General features: G+C 34.9%; 1 protein-coding gene across 1 annotated transcript in view; it reads right to left on the bottom strand.

The window, feature by feature from the left end:
- LOC127128787 (zinc finger BED domain-containing protein RICESLEEPER 2-like) overlaps nucleotides 1-3,536 on the bottom strand; it is a 72,892-nt gene extending 69,356 nt beyond the window's left edge. The window contains exons 1-2 of the mRNA XM_051058160.1: nucleotides 3,435-3,536; nucleotides 3,120-3,297 (exon numbers count right to left, since the gene is read on the bottom strand). Coding sequence (XP_050914117.1) covers nucleotides 3,120-3,297; nucleotides 3,435-3,536 — 280 coding nt within the window. The remainder of the gene's footprint in view (nucleotides 1-3,119; nucleotides 3,298-3,434) is intronic.
- Between the last annotated feature and the right edge of the window lie 14,337 nt (nucleotides 3,537-17,873).

Raw genomic sequence — 17,873 nt, 5'->3', positions numbered from 1 at the left:
TCCAGGTCCTTCATAGAAAAGCATTTCCCCAACCAAGACTTTACTTGTTGTATGGTAGGGACATCGTTTCCAATGAGTAATATGTCTTCTATATATAATACCAGGAAGACGATCATGCTCCCACTGACCTTCTTGTAGACACAAGGCTCATCTTCATTCTTGATGAATCCATATTGTTTTACTGTTTCATCAAAACGAAGATTTAAGCTTTTGGAAGCTTGCTTCAATCCATAGATTGATCTTTGTAACTTACATATCTTTTGGGCTTCTTCTGGCATGTCAAATCCTTCATAATGTGTCATGTACACATCCTCAAGAAGATTCCCATAAAGGAAAGCAGTTTTGACATCCATCTGCCATATTTCATAATCATGATATGCATCGATAGCAAGTAAAATCCGAACAGATTTAACCATTGCAACTAGTAAAGAGGTTTCATCATAGTCAAACCCATGAATTTGTTTATATCCTTTTGCAACCAGTCTTGCCTTATAGGTATGTATGTACCTTACCATCCATGTCAGTCTTCTTTTTGAAGACCCACTTGCATCCTATAGGGTTAACTCCTACAGGAGGCTCTGCCAAGGTCCAAACCTGGTTTGTGTACATAGAATCCATTTCAGATTTCATGGCTTCTAGCCACTTCTCAGACTCGGGACCAGTTATGGCCTCTTGGTAGGTCACAGACTCATCTTGATCCATGAGTAATACATCACCTTGATCAGTTATGAGATATCCATATCTCTCAGGTAGGTGACGTATCCTGCTTGACCTACGCTGGTCTTATTCTACTTAAGCAGGTTGCTCTTCCACAACTACTTGTGTTTCCTTCTCTAATACCACTGAAGGAGAATAGCGATCCAAAACGTATCGGAAATTAAAAAAATTCTCCTTTAATGATCCTTACGAATGGGCATGATCAGTGATAGAATCATTACCTCTTGTGGCGATTGAAACCTTTGATGTAGATCTAAGGAGTGATCACGAACGTTGAATGGTAACAAAGCCTCTACTCAGTCCACACGAACGGATTCCTTCAATCTCAGTGCTAACTGCTGCGAATGAAGGCTTTGAGTGTGTGAGAGAGAGAGAAACGAAATTTCAACTGCACAAATGCTTCTGCACAAAGGTTCTATTTATAGAACCACTTATGTGGGTTGCAAGCTAAAAAGCCCACTTAAGTGTATGTGGCCCATATCTTATGATATGCCAAAATCACTTAAGCGCGTGGTACCTTACCATATTTTGTATTCTACTTAAGTATATCGTACGTTACGATGTTCTACAATTCACTTAAGTGCACCGTACCCTACGGTGTTCCTTATTTACTTTATCTCATTAATTCGTCCTTTTGTGTGTGACCCTGTAGGTTTTTGCGACATTAGCAATTATATTAAATCACGTATTTAACATAATAAACAGTGAGCGGTATCTAGCAACACATCACTGCTACCCAAGACACGAAAATGTCATGTGATCTGACAAATCCTTTTGTGATAATACTTATGTGTATAATTACCATTTTGCCCCTATGTCTATATTGAACACGAGGCATTGACTGTGTCATCCTTGTCCAGTTCAATATTGGGCCCGTAGACATTAATCTTGTTATGCAGGATGGGCAAATTCCATCTAAGTCACTCATGTCCCTCAGCATGCTTCGCGGAGTACCCATCAACTGTCTTTATGGCCATCCAGTTACGAACAATGTTTGATCAGCAATAAAGCACTCTACATCTAGGGTCCATAGTGGTTTCATATTGAAGGTAGTATACACCACTATCACCATGAGAATAACTTATGACACTTTGCATAACATTCTATATGGTATTCTCATAGCGGGTCAATCTAGTATAAATATTACTCCTAATATTCATACCTATGTTTAAGACTTGATAACTCCTTATCCATGATCCATGAGATGTGATCATCAATCTATATACATAATAGTCTTAATGCTTTAATGTTATCCCACTTCACAATAAAGCTCGACTACGAATACTTTAAAAATAATATCCTTATGTTTAATGGAATCTCATGATTAAGTCACGTTTGATACATTAAACGGACTATCTATTCTAGGGACTTTATTAAATAAACATAATAAAGAAAAAGCTTTTTATTATTAATAAATAATTCGATACAAGTACCAAAAGTATTGGCCTCTAGGGCTTACACCAACACAGTTGTTTAAAACGTCCAAACTAAGGGGACCAAAAGTGCGTTTAAGCCTATTATATTTAAAAAGGGAACTAATACATCTGTAGAAATTTTTGATTACATGAACAAAAACATTAACCAACAAATACGTTAAACCCAAAAATAGATGACAAAAAGCAGGAAGTAAATATCAAAAACTCAACAAATACAATAGTTGATACCACCAACCACACCAGTAAACCCAAACATAGAAACCAAGATCATGGTTTTGGTTCAAAAAGTTATTGGTGCATATAAATAAGAACTGAATTGTCATCTTTCAAATGGCGTATCAAAGTTGTTCTCGCTCCAAAAGTTTATAGGATCTAGACATACATGATCTTGTTGTTACTGCTCTCAGTGACACTAAATTGTATTTTCACCCCTTCAAACAAATGATGCAACTTGCAAAAATTAATTCATCCTTCAGATGTCTTGCATGACATTTCTAGTTTGATCTCAAAATTCAAAATACAATTAAATTTATTTCCACTATAATCAACCAAAAGCAATGCAGAAACAATTGATGGTAAAGTTGATTGACAAAATCCAAGCTAAGGTAAATTGGTCAATACAACACGAAAAAATATATTAAATCACAAAGGAAAAAATATATTTTAATAAGTTTCAATAAAAAAATATAAGATCAAGGATAAAAAAATATACCAACACTCCAAAATTGAGATCAGAGGACGTCGACACTTTCATAAAACTAAAAGTAAACAATTTTGGTATAGGATAGCCAAAAAGGGAAGCAGAAAAATAAGTAGTACTTGATGAGTTAGCTTCAAGAGGTTTTCTAACCAAACACCGTTTAATTGGAGGAATAGAGGTAGGATACTCAAGTTCTTCTTCAAACCTACATGTAAGTCTTATAGTTAAAAGGTCCTTCTATATATATTTAAAGGTAACCCAAGCACCAAATTTTATGTCGTAAACATCTCTCAATCGGATCCAACCATCGTTAAAATATAACTCTCCATTTTTCTTTAGGATTTGCACCTCAAACTCATTATCTTTTGGATCCCAAAGAGTCACATATGGTGCAATTTGGTCTCCAAATTCTTTAGCAAAACATGAAGGAAGTTTTTCCATTATCTGTGTTTTATAAAATGCAATTAGTTAGCAAATAATGCAACCAAACAAATCAGACAAACATTATCAGAAAAACAATGCAAACAACTTATATTTGCAAACAAAATCAATTTATTGGAGAAGAAATACAAATCACTTACATTATGGTTGTCAAACTCCATATGATATGTTTGCATTCTTGCAAGCAAATTCATCATCATCTGAGTGTTGTGTTCATCGTCAATAGTCTTTGCAACTTTCATATCGAGAAACTTTGCATTAACTTCCTGTCGGAGAAACTTTCCATTTTTTCAAAAGGGTTGCTTGAAACCATTGGATTTCTTTAAATAGTTTATGTTTGTTTGTTAAAAGATGTAGGTGATGGAGAGGCAGTGGTAAGTGTGTGGCAAAATATTGATTTATGGAATTGGATTCTCTCCAATTGTTTCTCTCATGTCCTCTCTCATGTGCAATTCTAAATTATTTGATTAATCCAACTGTTAAAATGCAAGAAAGAGAAAAAAATATCATTTAAAGAAGATAGAGAAATACATCAGTTTTAATTTTCTTTTATTTTTTCATCTACTAAATAACTTAACTTAAGAAAATAAAAGACTAAAAAAAGGACCTCGTCACCCCATATAATTTGTTGCTAAAAGCATGTTGTTCTTTTTATTTTAATATTCTTTACCAAATAAATATTTTATACGTTTTTATTTGATAATAATTAAATTATTTAAACTATCTGTAATTAATTTAATTAGTCAATTTTAACTATTTTTTATTTTAATATATTATAAAAATTATATTTGAAATGCATATTTATCGTTAAAGAGTAAAATTAATGTCTATTTTTTATATTATCAAATAAAAATGAATAAAATATATAATATATCAACTATTATTTTTCAAACTTTAAATTTTTAAAGTTGTTTTATTTGAAAATGAGTCATTATATAAATTGTTGAAGCATATAACTTTTACGTTTAATTTTTTTTGTTTTTCACAAATCATAATTATTTAGTTAACTTATCATTATATATTTTCTTGTAAAAATGAGAGTAGTTATAATATATTTATTATAATGTATTATAAAAATATACACAAAATAAATGTTGTGACTAAAGAATTAATTAAAATAACTGTTTTTAAATAACTTAACATTGAAATGAGACACCGTAATCTTATTATTATATTGAAAATAGATTTTATTTTTTATGAAACGTTTAATCTCTTTTAGAGTGAAGATGATTATTTTAATCTTCTTTAATTAATTTTGAAGTGTTCTTCATTTAGCCATAATCAATGTGAGTTGATTGTTTTAGCAATAGTACAGACAATGAGTATCACAATAATTAAAGAAAATAACAACAGACATGTGAAGTGTTCTCATTTGTATTTATTTTTTCCTCTTAAATATTATATTAATAAAAGAAAATTAAAATTAATATATATTTTTATCTCTTCTTTAAATGATGTTTTTTTCTTTGTTGTCAACAGTTGGACTAATCCAATAATTCATAATTGCGCATGAGAGAAGAAATGAGAAAAAAATGCAGAGGATCCAATTCCTAAAAAATAATTTATCAAATAAAAATATATAAAATATTTATTTGGTAAAGAATATTTAAATAATTTAATTATCATAAAATAAAAATGTATAAAATATTTATTTGGTACATATAGTTTAAATAATTTAATTATCATCAAATAAAAATATATAAAATATTTATTTGGTACAAATAGTTTAAATAATTTAATTATTGTCTATAAAATATTTATTTGATAAAAAATATTAAAATAAAAAGAACAACATGCTTTAAGCAACAAATTATATGGGGTGATGTGGTTTTTTTAATGGTTTTTTCTCCTCTTAAGTTAAGTTATTTACTAGATGAAAAAATAAAAAATAAAAAATAAAACTGATATATTTTTCTTTTTTCTTTAAATAATATTTTTTTTCTCTTTCTTGCATTTTAACCGTTGGATTAATGAAACGATTTAGAATTGCACATGAGAGAGCATGAGAGAAAAAGTTGCAAGAGAATCTTATCCTTGATTTATATAGAGGGGCATTGAGAATCATTTATTACTAGCATTTATCTCAAACAAATTCATATCATCTACAAAAGTACAATATATATATATATATATATATATATATATATATATATATATATATATATATATATATATATATATATATATATATATATATATATATATATATATATATATATATATATATATATATTATATATATATATATATATATATATATATATATATATATATATATATATATATATATATATATATATATACCATGTGAATTATGACACTATTGTCATCACTGTTGTTAATAAATAAAATTATAATAGTTGTTTTTTTTTCTTTTTATCAAAAGTAGTAACAATAATTGTTTAAAGATTTAATAAATAAAGAAATATATGGAAAAAATATTTAAAACAAAGATGCATGTAAAAAGGCCATGATGGTGTGTCATCATTAAATGGGTTAAGGAGGGGAAAATTAGTTTCTAGAGTTTGTTATCCGACCTAGTTAGTTTCATTATAATAAAGATAAAACAAATATATGATTTTTAGGTTTCCAAAGTCATAGGTCGCTCTTGAGAATATTACCTCATTAGCAAAATTACTTCCTAGTTGACCATATCCTTAAGAGGACCTCGTCAGGATGTGATTCTCGTGTTACCCCAACAAGACAAGTGCGTCTAACAAACCAACATTATGCAACCACAACGTCTTAGGTTCTAAAGGGTCCTTAGAGTCACGGATCCAATAAGAAAATATTGTCCCTCAGCAAAATCACTTGCTAGTTGATAATATCCTCAAGAGGATATACTCTAAGTATGGTTCTCGTATTACCTCAACAAGATAAGTGAGTCCGGTGGGCTAACACTACATAATCACGTCATATCTTAATGTTTTTCACGAGACTTGGGTATAAAGTCTATCTCACAAAGTATAACAAGCAATTAGAACATCTTTATCAGTACCAGGGACCAATGACGAGCACAAAGGAGATAAAAAAAATAGCAGAAGAAAAATAAATAATGTCAATATTCATCGCAAATTAAACAAAGTTAGGCTTGACTCTCTCTAGCTTAGAGCTAATCCCCATTAAGTCGTCAGCTGTCGCATCTCAAAAAATACAATCCTTCGTGAAGCGTATCATGCACTAACAAAAATGATTTGAATAGATTCGCCACCGAAGTTTATTTATTCCAAAACAGAAAAGGGAAAATATCAATAAAACCCTTAAGAGAGAAAGAAAATGGATGTCGCAATCATATTCAGGTTCGGAAGTCGATTACGTAAGGGGGAGGTATTAGCATCCCTCACGTCCGTTGTACTTAACATGAACCTTTTAGTTAAATTTATGATTGAATGTTAGCTTATGTTATCTATTTTATTCGAGTGATCAAGAGTGCAAAATGAAAACAAAAGGAGTCATAAAAATGGTTTTTATTAGGGTGTTTGACTAAATTGCAAGTCTTACTCCTACGTATCCTCAGGTACAATTAAGAATTCAAAGCTTCGTAGTTCGACCAAGACGAAAGATAATTTTGGTATTTTTTATTATTGTGCCTAACAAGATTTAAAAACCCCACTCCTACATATCTCCAAGTGTGATGGAGAACTCAATGCTACATAGTTCTTTGTAGCAAAGAACCGTTTGTTGGTTGCTTTTAAGGAGTGATCCTTTAGACATATTTAATGGTTAAACATTTGCTTGTTGTTCGCTCCTGGAGGCGGAAGCCTTTGTTTATTTCACGTCGATATGGATAAAGCATACTCGTTTCTGAAAATATTTTTGAAGTCACGTAAGGGAGAAAATAAGTTTGGTGTGTTTGAATATTTTTTATTGATTGACAAATATTCAAATGGTAGGCTAAGTGCGGTCATCACATGAATATTCGAGGAAGGGAGGAGAAAATTACTTCCGCCCCAATCCTTTTTCAATCAGAGTATTTATGAAATTTGTGTGACGAATCAAGTCGTTTCGTTTAACAGGCGACAAGTATTCAAATGGTATATTAAGTGCGGCAATCACACAAATACTCAGGAAAAAAAGGAGAAAATTACTTCTTTCCTAATCATTTTTCGTCCATGAAATAAATAACCTGATTCGGTTATTTAAATGTATTTTTATGCGATCGGCGAATGTACAAACAGTAGGCTAAGTGTAACACCCTTCTACCCAAACGACATATTTAAATTATTTATCAGAGTACAACATGTAGAAGAGTTTACATTTCATAACACATAACAATTATCATATCACAATATAAAATTTATTTTTCATTTTAATAAAACTTCGCAGCGGACAACACACAATTATTATAATTCATCATTTAACAATTCATAAAATGTTTCAACATTTATCTCAACAAAAGATCTCAACATGTTAACCATCATGAACAACGGAAATAATAACATAATATCTATCGAATCCCATAACCCCGGTGTCACATGACCAGAGCATTTGACTCGACTCTGTAGAATAACTCTACACTTATTCTTCAACCTCAACACTAGCTACTCCTCTTTATCTGCACATTGTTCATCATGGATGAACATAAACACATGCAGAAGGGGTGAGAATTACATTATTAAACAATAATATAACGACAGAATATAATATAATTATATTGCACACATGTCAACACAGTTCATCATAATCATCATTATAATCAACAAACTCATGAACATCAACAAAACAACACATCAATTGCAATGCACACACCCATGCATGACTCAACACGACTCGGTATACCCATTTTGTGACCACTACAGGATCACCACTCCCAGATTCATCACCATAGAATCCGAGTTCCCCGTAAGGAACCAAGCCTCTCAACAAGCCCGGAGTCAACAACATCATTGGAACTCAGTCCGTTCATCACTAGGCATCGGCCTTTCATGAATGCATGCACATCAAACATGCATAATAATCATCATAGCAACAACAACATCATATAGTCATGTTATCATCATCATTAATAACATGATATACAACTCAACAAAACAACAACAACATTTCATCGATTTCACATCATTACATAACACATTTATTATTAAACATGTACATTCAACATGTAATCATCATAAACACCTCATACACCATCATATAATCACTATTAATTGTTATAATACAATTACAGCGACCTACTAAGAGACTCGCAACTTAACGTACTCCAAACTCATTAACATCAGATTCTGGATTTATCAGTTCGCGCCGCCAACATAGGTTCGCGTCGCGAATCATCAATTTCGCTTCAGTTCGCGCCGCGAACGAAGGATCGCGTCGCGAACAGTGAATTACAGAACTCCTCTGAATCCTGCTCAATTCGCGCCGCGAACTGAGCTTCGCGCCGCGAACGCGCGCGAACAGAACTCCCCTGCTACGAAAACCAGCGCAGCTTTGCCTCTTTGCTCGCTATAACTCACACCACACGGCTAACAATCCAAAATCAACATTCAACAGTTATATATACACAACATACTTCGATTACAATACATATAACGTCACAAAACTCACAGATCGGACAATTTCCCTCAAAAACCCCAACTTTCCCAATCTCCCTAAAATTCCCAAAATCTATCAACGATCCAACAGATATCGCGAAATTGCTCGCATATTAACGTTTAATAAGATTCAGACCCCTTACCTCTTTGGATTGAAGGAAACTCTGAGCACTCTTTGGCCTTTTCCTCTTCCTTCCCTTTCTCTTCTGCAGTTCTTTCTCTTTTTCTGACTCTGAAGCAAAACACGTGAAAACCGACTGAGTTCTCCTTTTGGCCTCTTATATCCAATTCCACCTTTACCCTTCCACTCTTCATATTCCATTTATTTTATTTATTTAATTATTATTAAAATAAATAACATCTATAATAATAATAATAATTCCCAAAATTTCAACTTTATTTAATTAAATTAATAACATAATATTAACTTAATTAAATAATTCTCTTATTTTAAATCGGGGTGTTACAACTCTCCCCCACTTTAGAAGTTTTCGTCCTCGAAAACATACCTCAAGTAAATAGAGCCGGATACGACTCCTTCATCTGATCTTCACGCTCCCAAGTCAAGCTCTCACCAGCTGGACCTCCCCAAACAACTTTCACTAGAGCAATCTTCTTACCTCTCAGGGTCTTCTCTTCTCGGTCATCTATCCGAATTGGCAACACCTCAACGGTCAAATTATCCCTCACCTGGATATCATCCAACTGAACAACATGCGAAGGATCCGCAATATATTTTCTCAACTGAGATACATGAAACACATCATGCAGATTAGAAAGCGACGGCGGTAAAGCTATCCGATACGCCACTTCCCCAACCCTCTTCAAAATCTGATACGGACCCACAAACCTCGGAGTAAGCTTTCTAGACTTTAAAGCTCTACCCACACCTGTCGTCGGAGTAACTCTCAAGAACACATGATCTCCCTCTTGGAATTCAAGTGCCTTTCTCCTCTTATCATGATAACTCTTCTGACGACTCTGAGAAATCTTCATCTTCTCCTGAATCATCTTAACCTTTTCAGTCGTCTGCTGCACAATCTCAGGTTCGAGTACAACACTCTCACCTGATTCATACCAACACAATGGAGTTCTACATCTCTTACCATACAATGCTTCGTATGGAGCCATACCGATACTAGCATGAAAACTGTTATTATAAGTAAACTCCACCAACGGCAAATAACTATCCCAAGAACCACTCTGCTCCAACACACAAGCTCTCAACAAATCCTCCAAGGATTGGATAGTTCTTTCAGTCTGACCGTCAGTCTGAGGATGATAAGCTGAACTCAACCTCAACTTAGTCCCCAACGCTTTCTGCAAACTTTCCCAAAATCTAGAAGTAAATCTGGGATCTCTATCAGACACAATACTGGATGGAATACCATGCAGCCTCACTATCTCCTCAATATACAACTCTGCCAACTTCTCTAAAGAGTGATTAATCTTCATCGGCAAGAAATGCGCCGACTTAGTCAATCGATCCACAATCACCCAAATAGAATCATTACCTTTCACCGTCCTCGGCAATCCCGTCACAAAATCCATGGAAATGCTATCCCACTTCCATTCAGGAATCTTCAAAGGTTGCATCATACCTGTCGGTTTCTGATGTTCAATCTTTGACTTCTGACAAGTCAAACATGCATACACAAACTTAGCAACATCTCTTTTCATACCAGCCCACCAAAACAACTTCTTCAAATCTTGATACATTTTAGTCGCACCTGGATGGATACTCAATCCACTCCTATGGCCTTCTTCAAGAATACTCTTTTTCAATTCAGACAACTCAGGAACACAAACTCTACCTTTAAATCGCAGGATGCCATTCCCATCAATCTCAAAATTACCATCATTACCCTGGTTAACCATAGTAATATGATCAACTAGAGCGACATCAACTTGCTGACCATTCCGAATATCCTCCAGAATTCCACTAGTCAACTTCAGCATACCCAACTTTACACTATCAGCGGAAACTTCACAACCCAAACTCATATCACGGAACTGTTCAATTAACTCAAGCTCCCGAACCATCATCATAGACATATGTAGAGACTTTCTACTCAGCGCATCTGCAACTACATTAGCCTTACCGGAATGATAACTCAATTCAAAGTCAAAATCCTTCAGTAATTCTAACCACCTTCTCTGCCTCATATTTAACTCTTTCTGATCAAACAGATACTTCAGACTCTTGTGATCACTGAACACTTCGAATCTGGAACCATACAGATAATGCCTCCACATTTTCAACACAAATACAACAGCTGCAAGTTCTAGATCATGCGTAGGATAATTCCTCTCATGAACTTTCAACTGTCTAGAAGCATAAGCTACAACCTTACCATCCTGCATCAAAACACCACCAAGACCCATCAAAGAAGCATCACAATAAACAACGAAGGACTCACCAGGATTAGGTAAGATCAACACTGGAGCACTAGTCAACCGCCTCTTCAACTCAACAAAACTCGCTTCACAAGCTGCATCCCACACATACACTTGACCCTTCTTAGTCAACTGCGTCAACGGCAATGCCAACTTAGAGAAGCCCTCAATAAATCTGCGATAATAACCAGCTAACCCCAGAAAACTACGTATCTCAGTAGCAGACTTCGGAGTCTCCCACTGTGATACAGCATCAACTTTAGCAGGATCAACAGAAATCCCACCACCCGAAATCACATGGCCAAGGAAACTCACTTCCTTCAACCAGAACTCACATTTAGATAACTTTGCATATAATTTCTTTTCTCTTAACACCTGCAGAACAATTCTCAGATGTCCTGCATGCTCTTCTTCCGTCTTAGAATATATCAATATATCATCTATGAACACCACAACAAAATTATCAAGGTACGGATGAAATATACGATTCATATATTCCATAAACACACCTGGAGCATTAGACACACCGAACGGCATCACAGTGTATTCATAATGACCATACCTCGTACGGAAAGCAGTCTTCGCAATATCATCTGACTTCACTCGAATCTGATGATAACCCGACCTCAAATCAATCTTACTGAAAACATGAGCTCCAACCAACTGGTCCATCAAATCATCAATCCTCGGCAATGGATACCGATTCTTGATAGTCACCTTATTCAACTGCCGATAATCGACACACAACCTCATCGTACCTTCTTTCTTCTTCACTAACAATACTGGTGCACCCCAAGGAGAAACACTTGGACGCACAAACTTCTTCTCAAGCAATTCTTCAAGTTGCTTCTTCAATTCAACCAATTCAGTTGCCGACATTCTATAAGGAGACATCGACACTGGACTCGTACCTGGTACTAAGTCAATGGCAAATTCGACTTCACGTTCTGGAGGTAAATCACTTACATCCTCCGGAAACACATCCTGAAATTCACAGACAACAGGCAATTCTACACTCACCACTTTCTCATCCGCTTGCAGAGACGCAAATAAAGCGAATATCTGAGCTTCATCTTTCACAAAATTCCCCACCTGCCTAGCAGATAGAAATCTTGCCTCATCATTCTCACTAACTTCAGGAAACCACACCGTCTTCCTATAACAGTTGATAAACACACCATAGGATTCTAGCCAATTCATTCCCAGAATAATATCAATTTGGTGCAAGGGTAAGCACACCAAATCAACCACGAACTCTCTCTCAAAGATCGTCAAACGACACCCTCGACAGACAACGGAAGTCTGCACAGAACCATTAGCAGGAGTATCTATCACCATACTTCCGCCTAAGGATGACACAATCACACCAATCCTGGTCGCACACTCATACGAAATAAAAGAATGCGTAGCACCAGTGTCAACAATAGCAAGCAATTCAACATTATTAATCAAGCAAGTACCTTTAATCAGATTATCTTCTTTAGGAGCTTCAGTCCCACTCAGAGCAAACACCCTACCAGTAGTATGAGCTGCAGTAGCCGCCTTCTTCGGTTTCGAGCACTGCGAACTGATATGGCCTTTCTCGCCACAATTAAAACATGTCGGACCAGCATCCTTACATTCAGTAACTCTATGACCAGCCTGACCGCATCGGAAACATCTCAGCACTCTCTTGGTACAGCTATCGGCACGGTGGCCTGGCTCGCCACACTTGAAACATTTACCAGCTATGGGAGATCCTCCCCCACTTGGCTTCTTCTCATCTATCACTTTCTGCTTACCTTTACCATTCGGAGATGCATAAGGACTACCACGATCCTTACTCTTCTTCTCACTAAGACTCTTGTAATGAGCTGTCCTCGCCTTGCTATCTTCATCAAATATCCTGCACTTATTAACCAGTGTAGGGAACCTACGAATCTCCTGGTAACCAATGCCTTGTTTGATCTCGGGACGCAACCCGTTCTCAAACTTGACACACTTGGATTCCTCAGCATCAGCATTGTTATAATGAGGACAATACTGCACCAGCTCCTCAAACTTCGAAGCGTAATCAGCAACAGACATGTTACCCTGCTTCAGTCCTAGAAATTCCATCTCCTTCTTACATCGCACATCAGCAGGAAAATATTTCTCCAGAAAGGCCGTCTTGAACCTTACCCAGGTCATCTCCGTACCTGGTACTTCAATTCTCTGGCGAGTGTTATCCCACCAGTTTTCAGCCTCTTCAGATAACATATGCGTACCAAACTGCACCTTCTGTGCTTCAGTACACGTCATCACCCGGAAAATCTTCTCAATTTCCTTCAGCCAAATCTGAGCACCATCTGGATCATAGCGCCCTTTGAATGTAGGAGGGTTATTCTTCAGAAACCTTCCCAAATTCCTAAACTCGTCGACCGGCGGATTCTGTTGCGCCTGCATAGCCTGCGCCATAGCAGTCAAAGCCTCAGCAATCGCACGGTCATTCTCTCCAGCCATACTCTGCACAACACAACTACAACCGTTAAATATCGACAGTGTCATCTACACTAATCGACCAACAGGGAAACATCACATTATGACTCGACTGGACTGACCATGCTCTGATACCACTAATGTAACACCCTTCTACCCAAACGACATATTTAAATTATTTATCAGAGTACAACATGTAGAAGAGTTTACATTTCATAACACATAACAATTATCATATCACAATATAAAATTTATTTTTCATTTTAATAAAACTTCGCAGCGGACAACACACAATTATTATAATTCATCATTTAACAATTCATAAAATGTTTCAACATTTATCTCAACAAAAGATCTCAACATGTTAACCATCATGAACAACGGAAATAATAACATAATATCTATCGAATCCCATAACCCCGGTGTCACATGACCAGAGCATTTGACTCGACTCTGTAGAATAACTCTACACTTATTCTTCAACCTCAACACTAGCTACTCCTCTTTATCTGCACATTGTTCATCATGGATGAACATAAACACATGCAGAAGGGGTGAGAATTACATTATTAAACAATAATATAACGACAGAATATAATATAATTATATTGCACACATGTCAACACAGTTCATCATAATCATCATTATAATCAACAAACTCATGAACATCAACAAAACAACACATCAATTGCAATGCACACACCCATGCATGACTCAACACGACTCGGTATACCCATTTTGTGACCACTACAGGATCACCACTCCCAGATTCATCACCATAGAATCCGAGTTCCCCGTAAGGAACCAAGCCTCTCAACAAGCCCGGAGTCAACAACATCATTGGAACTCAGTCCGTTCATCACTAGGCATCGGCCTTTCATGAATGCATGCACATCAAACATGCATAATAATCATCATAGCAACAACAACATCATATAGTCATGTTATCATCATCATTAATAACATGATATACAACTCAACAAAACAACAACAACATTTCATCGATTTCACATCATTACATAACACATTTATTATTAAACATGTACATTCAACATGTAATCATCATAAACACCTCATACACCATCATATAATCACTATTAATTGTTATAATACAATTACAGCGACCTACTAAGAGACTCGCAACTCAACGTACTCCAAACTCATTAACATCAGATTCTGGATTTATCAGTTCGCGCCGCCAACATAGGTTCGCGTCGCGAATCATCAATTTCGCTTCAGTTCGCGCCGCGAACGAAGGATCGCGTCGCGAACAGTGAATTACAGAACTCCTCTGAATCCTGCTCAGTTCGCGCCGCGAACTGAGCTTCGCGCCGCGAACGCGCGCGAACAGAACTCCCCTGCTACGAAAACCAGCGCAGCTTTGCCTCTTTGCTCGCTATAACTCACACCACACGGCTAACAATCCAAAATCAACATTCAACAGTTATATATACACAACATACTTCGATTACAATACATATAACGTCACAAAACTCACAGATCGGACAATTTCCCTCAAAAACCCCAACTTTCCCAATCTCCCTAAAATTCCCAAAATCTATCAACGATCCAACAGATATCGCGAAATTGCTCGCATATTAACGTTTAATAAGATTCAGACCCCTTACCTCTTTGGATTGAAGGAAACTCTGAGCACTCTTTGGCCTTTTCCTCTTCCTTCCCTTTCTCTTCTGCAGTTCTTTCTCTTTTTCTGACTCTGAAGCAAAACACGTGAAAACCGACTGAGTTCTCCTTTTGGCCTCTTATATCCAATTCCACCTTTACCCTTCCACTCTTCATATTCCATTTATTTTATTTATTTAATTATTATTAAAATAAATAACATCTATAATAATAATAATAATTCCCAAAATTTCAACTTTATTTAATTAAATTAATAACATAATATTAACTTAATTAAATAATTCTCTTATTTTAAATCGGGGTGTTACACTAAGTGCGGCCATCACATGAACATTTAGGGAAATAAGGAGAAATTTACATCCGACCTAATCCTTTTTCAATCAGTTATTTATTGAGAAAAAGCATTTGAAAATAAATAACTTGACATTGGATCGAGTGTTTGAAGTTGATTACAAAAAGAATTTAATGTAAGCGAAAGAGATATTTGACGTTGGATCAAACACTCGAGTTGGTAATAATGGTTTGATTTGTGAAACTTGCTCGACATATGATCAATCACTATTTTTGTTCTTTTTTTTAAATGATTGATTTTAGACTAATCTTGAATTAATAATTAACTAACGCGATAAGAACAAAATAAAGGAAAGCGATAAAATTATTACATATCATGGGAATGGGGGTACGTTTTGTCAAATGAGGATACAATAAAGCTATTAAAATACAAGCCCATTAAACAAGTGAACAAGTGAATTATCATTTAATTAATTAATTAAAATTTTATTAAATTAATTAATTAAGCTAATAAAAATTAATTAACATAACTAAATAATCATAATCAACTAACTAAAACAATATTTACTTAATTGATTAAATGTAGACAACAAATAGTTCATTGTAAGAAGGCCCAATAGAAAGCCAAAGGACCGGAAATAAACTGAAATCTATAGTACTGAATTTGACTCTAAGCTAACTTAAAATGAATTCATGTAGAAATCACTCTATAAGAAATCAAACAAAAATGATATTACAAAATCAAATTTGCAATACAATGAGAAATTCAACAACTCGACAAACTATATACAATAATTACAACGGAAAAATAAATCGAAACTTAAATTTTCGTCTGTAAGTTTACGCACATTTGAGAATCGATTCAACCTGTATGTTTGTATAACCTAAAATTTATTATGGCCGATATTTTAAGTATTGTGCGGAAAGAAATGCATGTTATGATATGCAAAGGATATGGATGTCTTACAAATGCATCGATTTATTGATCGAGGGGTAAATATTGAGGTATGACAATAACGTTTACAATTAAATCTCAACCACACCAATTTCTCCTTCTATTATGATTATAGAGAAGTGAGAACTAGTATGTTATTTATTAAGAAAACTAAAATCCTAGCTTTCAACTAACATTCTAAACAATTGGGTTAACAAACTGTCCCAATTCGACATGCTAACAACCTAGAATATTTTGACAACTACACTAGCTCTTCGACTTCGACAGAGTTTGCTACAACACTAGCTTATAACCCATAAGCTATAAAGAGTAAATGATTAACATGATTATTTTAATCATGTAGAAATGTGTCACACCCTAATTTTGACCCTAAATCACGAATTCCGTACATTCACCATAGTTGTCACATCTCTACATAGCATACCATGCATTCCATACCGCATAGTGCCTAGAATATCAGTCGAAATAAGTTTTTCGGATCTACAGGCAAACCGGTTGAATTAATCGACGGATGTGCGTCAAATCAGTGGACAATTTTTTTTTAAAATCAAGCTTCCAAACATCAGCTTTATTAATCTACGTTTCACGTAGTTTAATCTGGTATGCTCGATTTATTTTTCAGCTAATTTTTTGGAAACTTTTTGATCAGCTCGAGCCTGTTTAACTGGTCAAAATTTATTTCAAAATTAAAAGAAACGCTGTATTTTTCCAATAAGTTTATTTCGCACCGATCATTTTGGCGCCTTCATTTTAATTTTTCGATCACTTTTACGCCCGACTTTTATTCATTTTGAGTCCATATATTTTTATCTTTTTGTCAACAAGTTCATGAAAAATAAATATGATTTTTTTTATAGTTTCATTTTAATTTTATTTTGTTTGAAATTTATTTTGGTTAATTTGTTTTAATTCATGTTGTCACTAAATAATAGTTTAAAGGGGCATTTGTGGAATTCTGAAAATATTAGAGAACCCTAGTATGCACTATATATTGTTTCATTAGCTAGTGAGAGGGGGGGGGGGGGGGACTGATCCAAAAACCTACAAGAAGCGGCGCCCCTCATCCTTGAAACTCATCTGAGTTTTCAAAACAAAAGGTGATAAAACACTTTATTGTACTTTGTTTTCAGACTCACCAATAAAGAAAAAAAAAACAGTGCCCATCTCTTTCTCCACCATAAGTTTTTTCTTCCACTCCATAATCACTCAACCGATGTCCACCATAACCGCACCCACCACCAACATCACTAACCTCTAACTCTCTCTTTATTATGCCCTACATACCACACAAAAGCCTGACTGTA

The sequence above is a fragment of the Lathyrus oleraceus genome, chromosome 3, assembly GCF_024323335.1.
Source record: "Lathyrus oleraceus cultivar Zhongwan6 chromosome 3, CAAS_Psat_ZW6_1.0, whole genome shotgun sequence".
NCBI lineage: Eukaryota > Viridiplantae > Streptophyta > Magnoliopsida > Fabales > Fabaceae > Lathyrus > Lathyrus oleraceus.
Note: the sequence above shows the minus strand (reverse complement) of the source record. Positions and strands in the feature narration are given on the sequence as shown.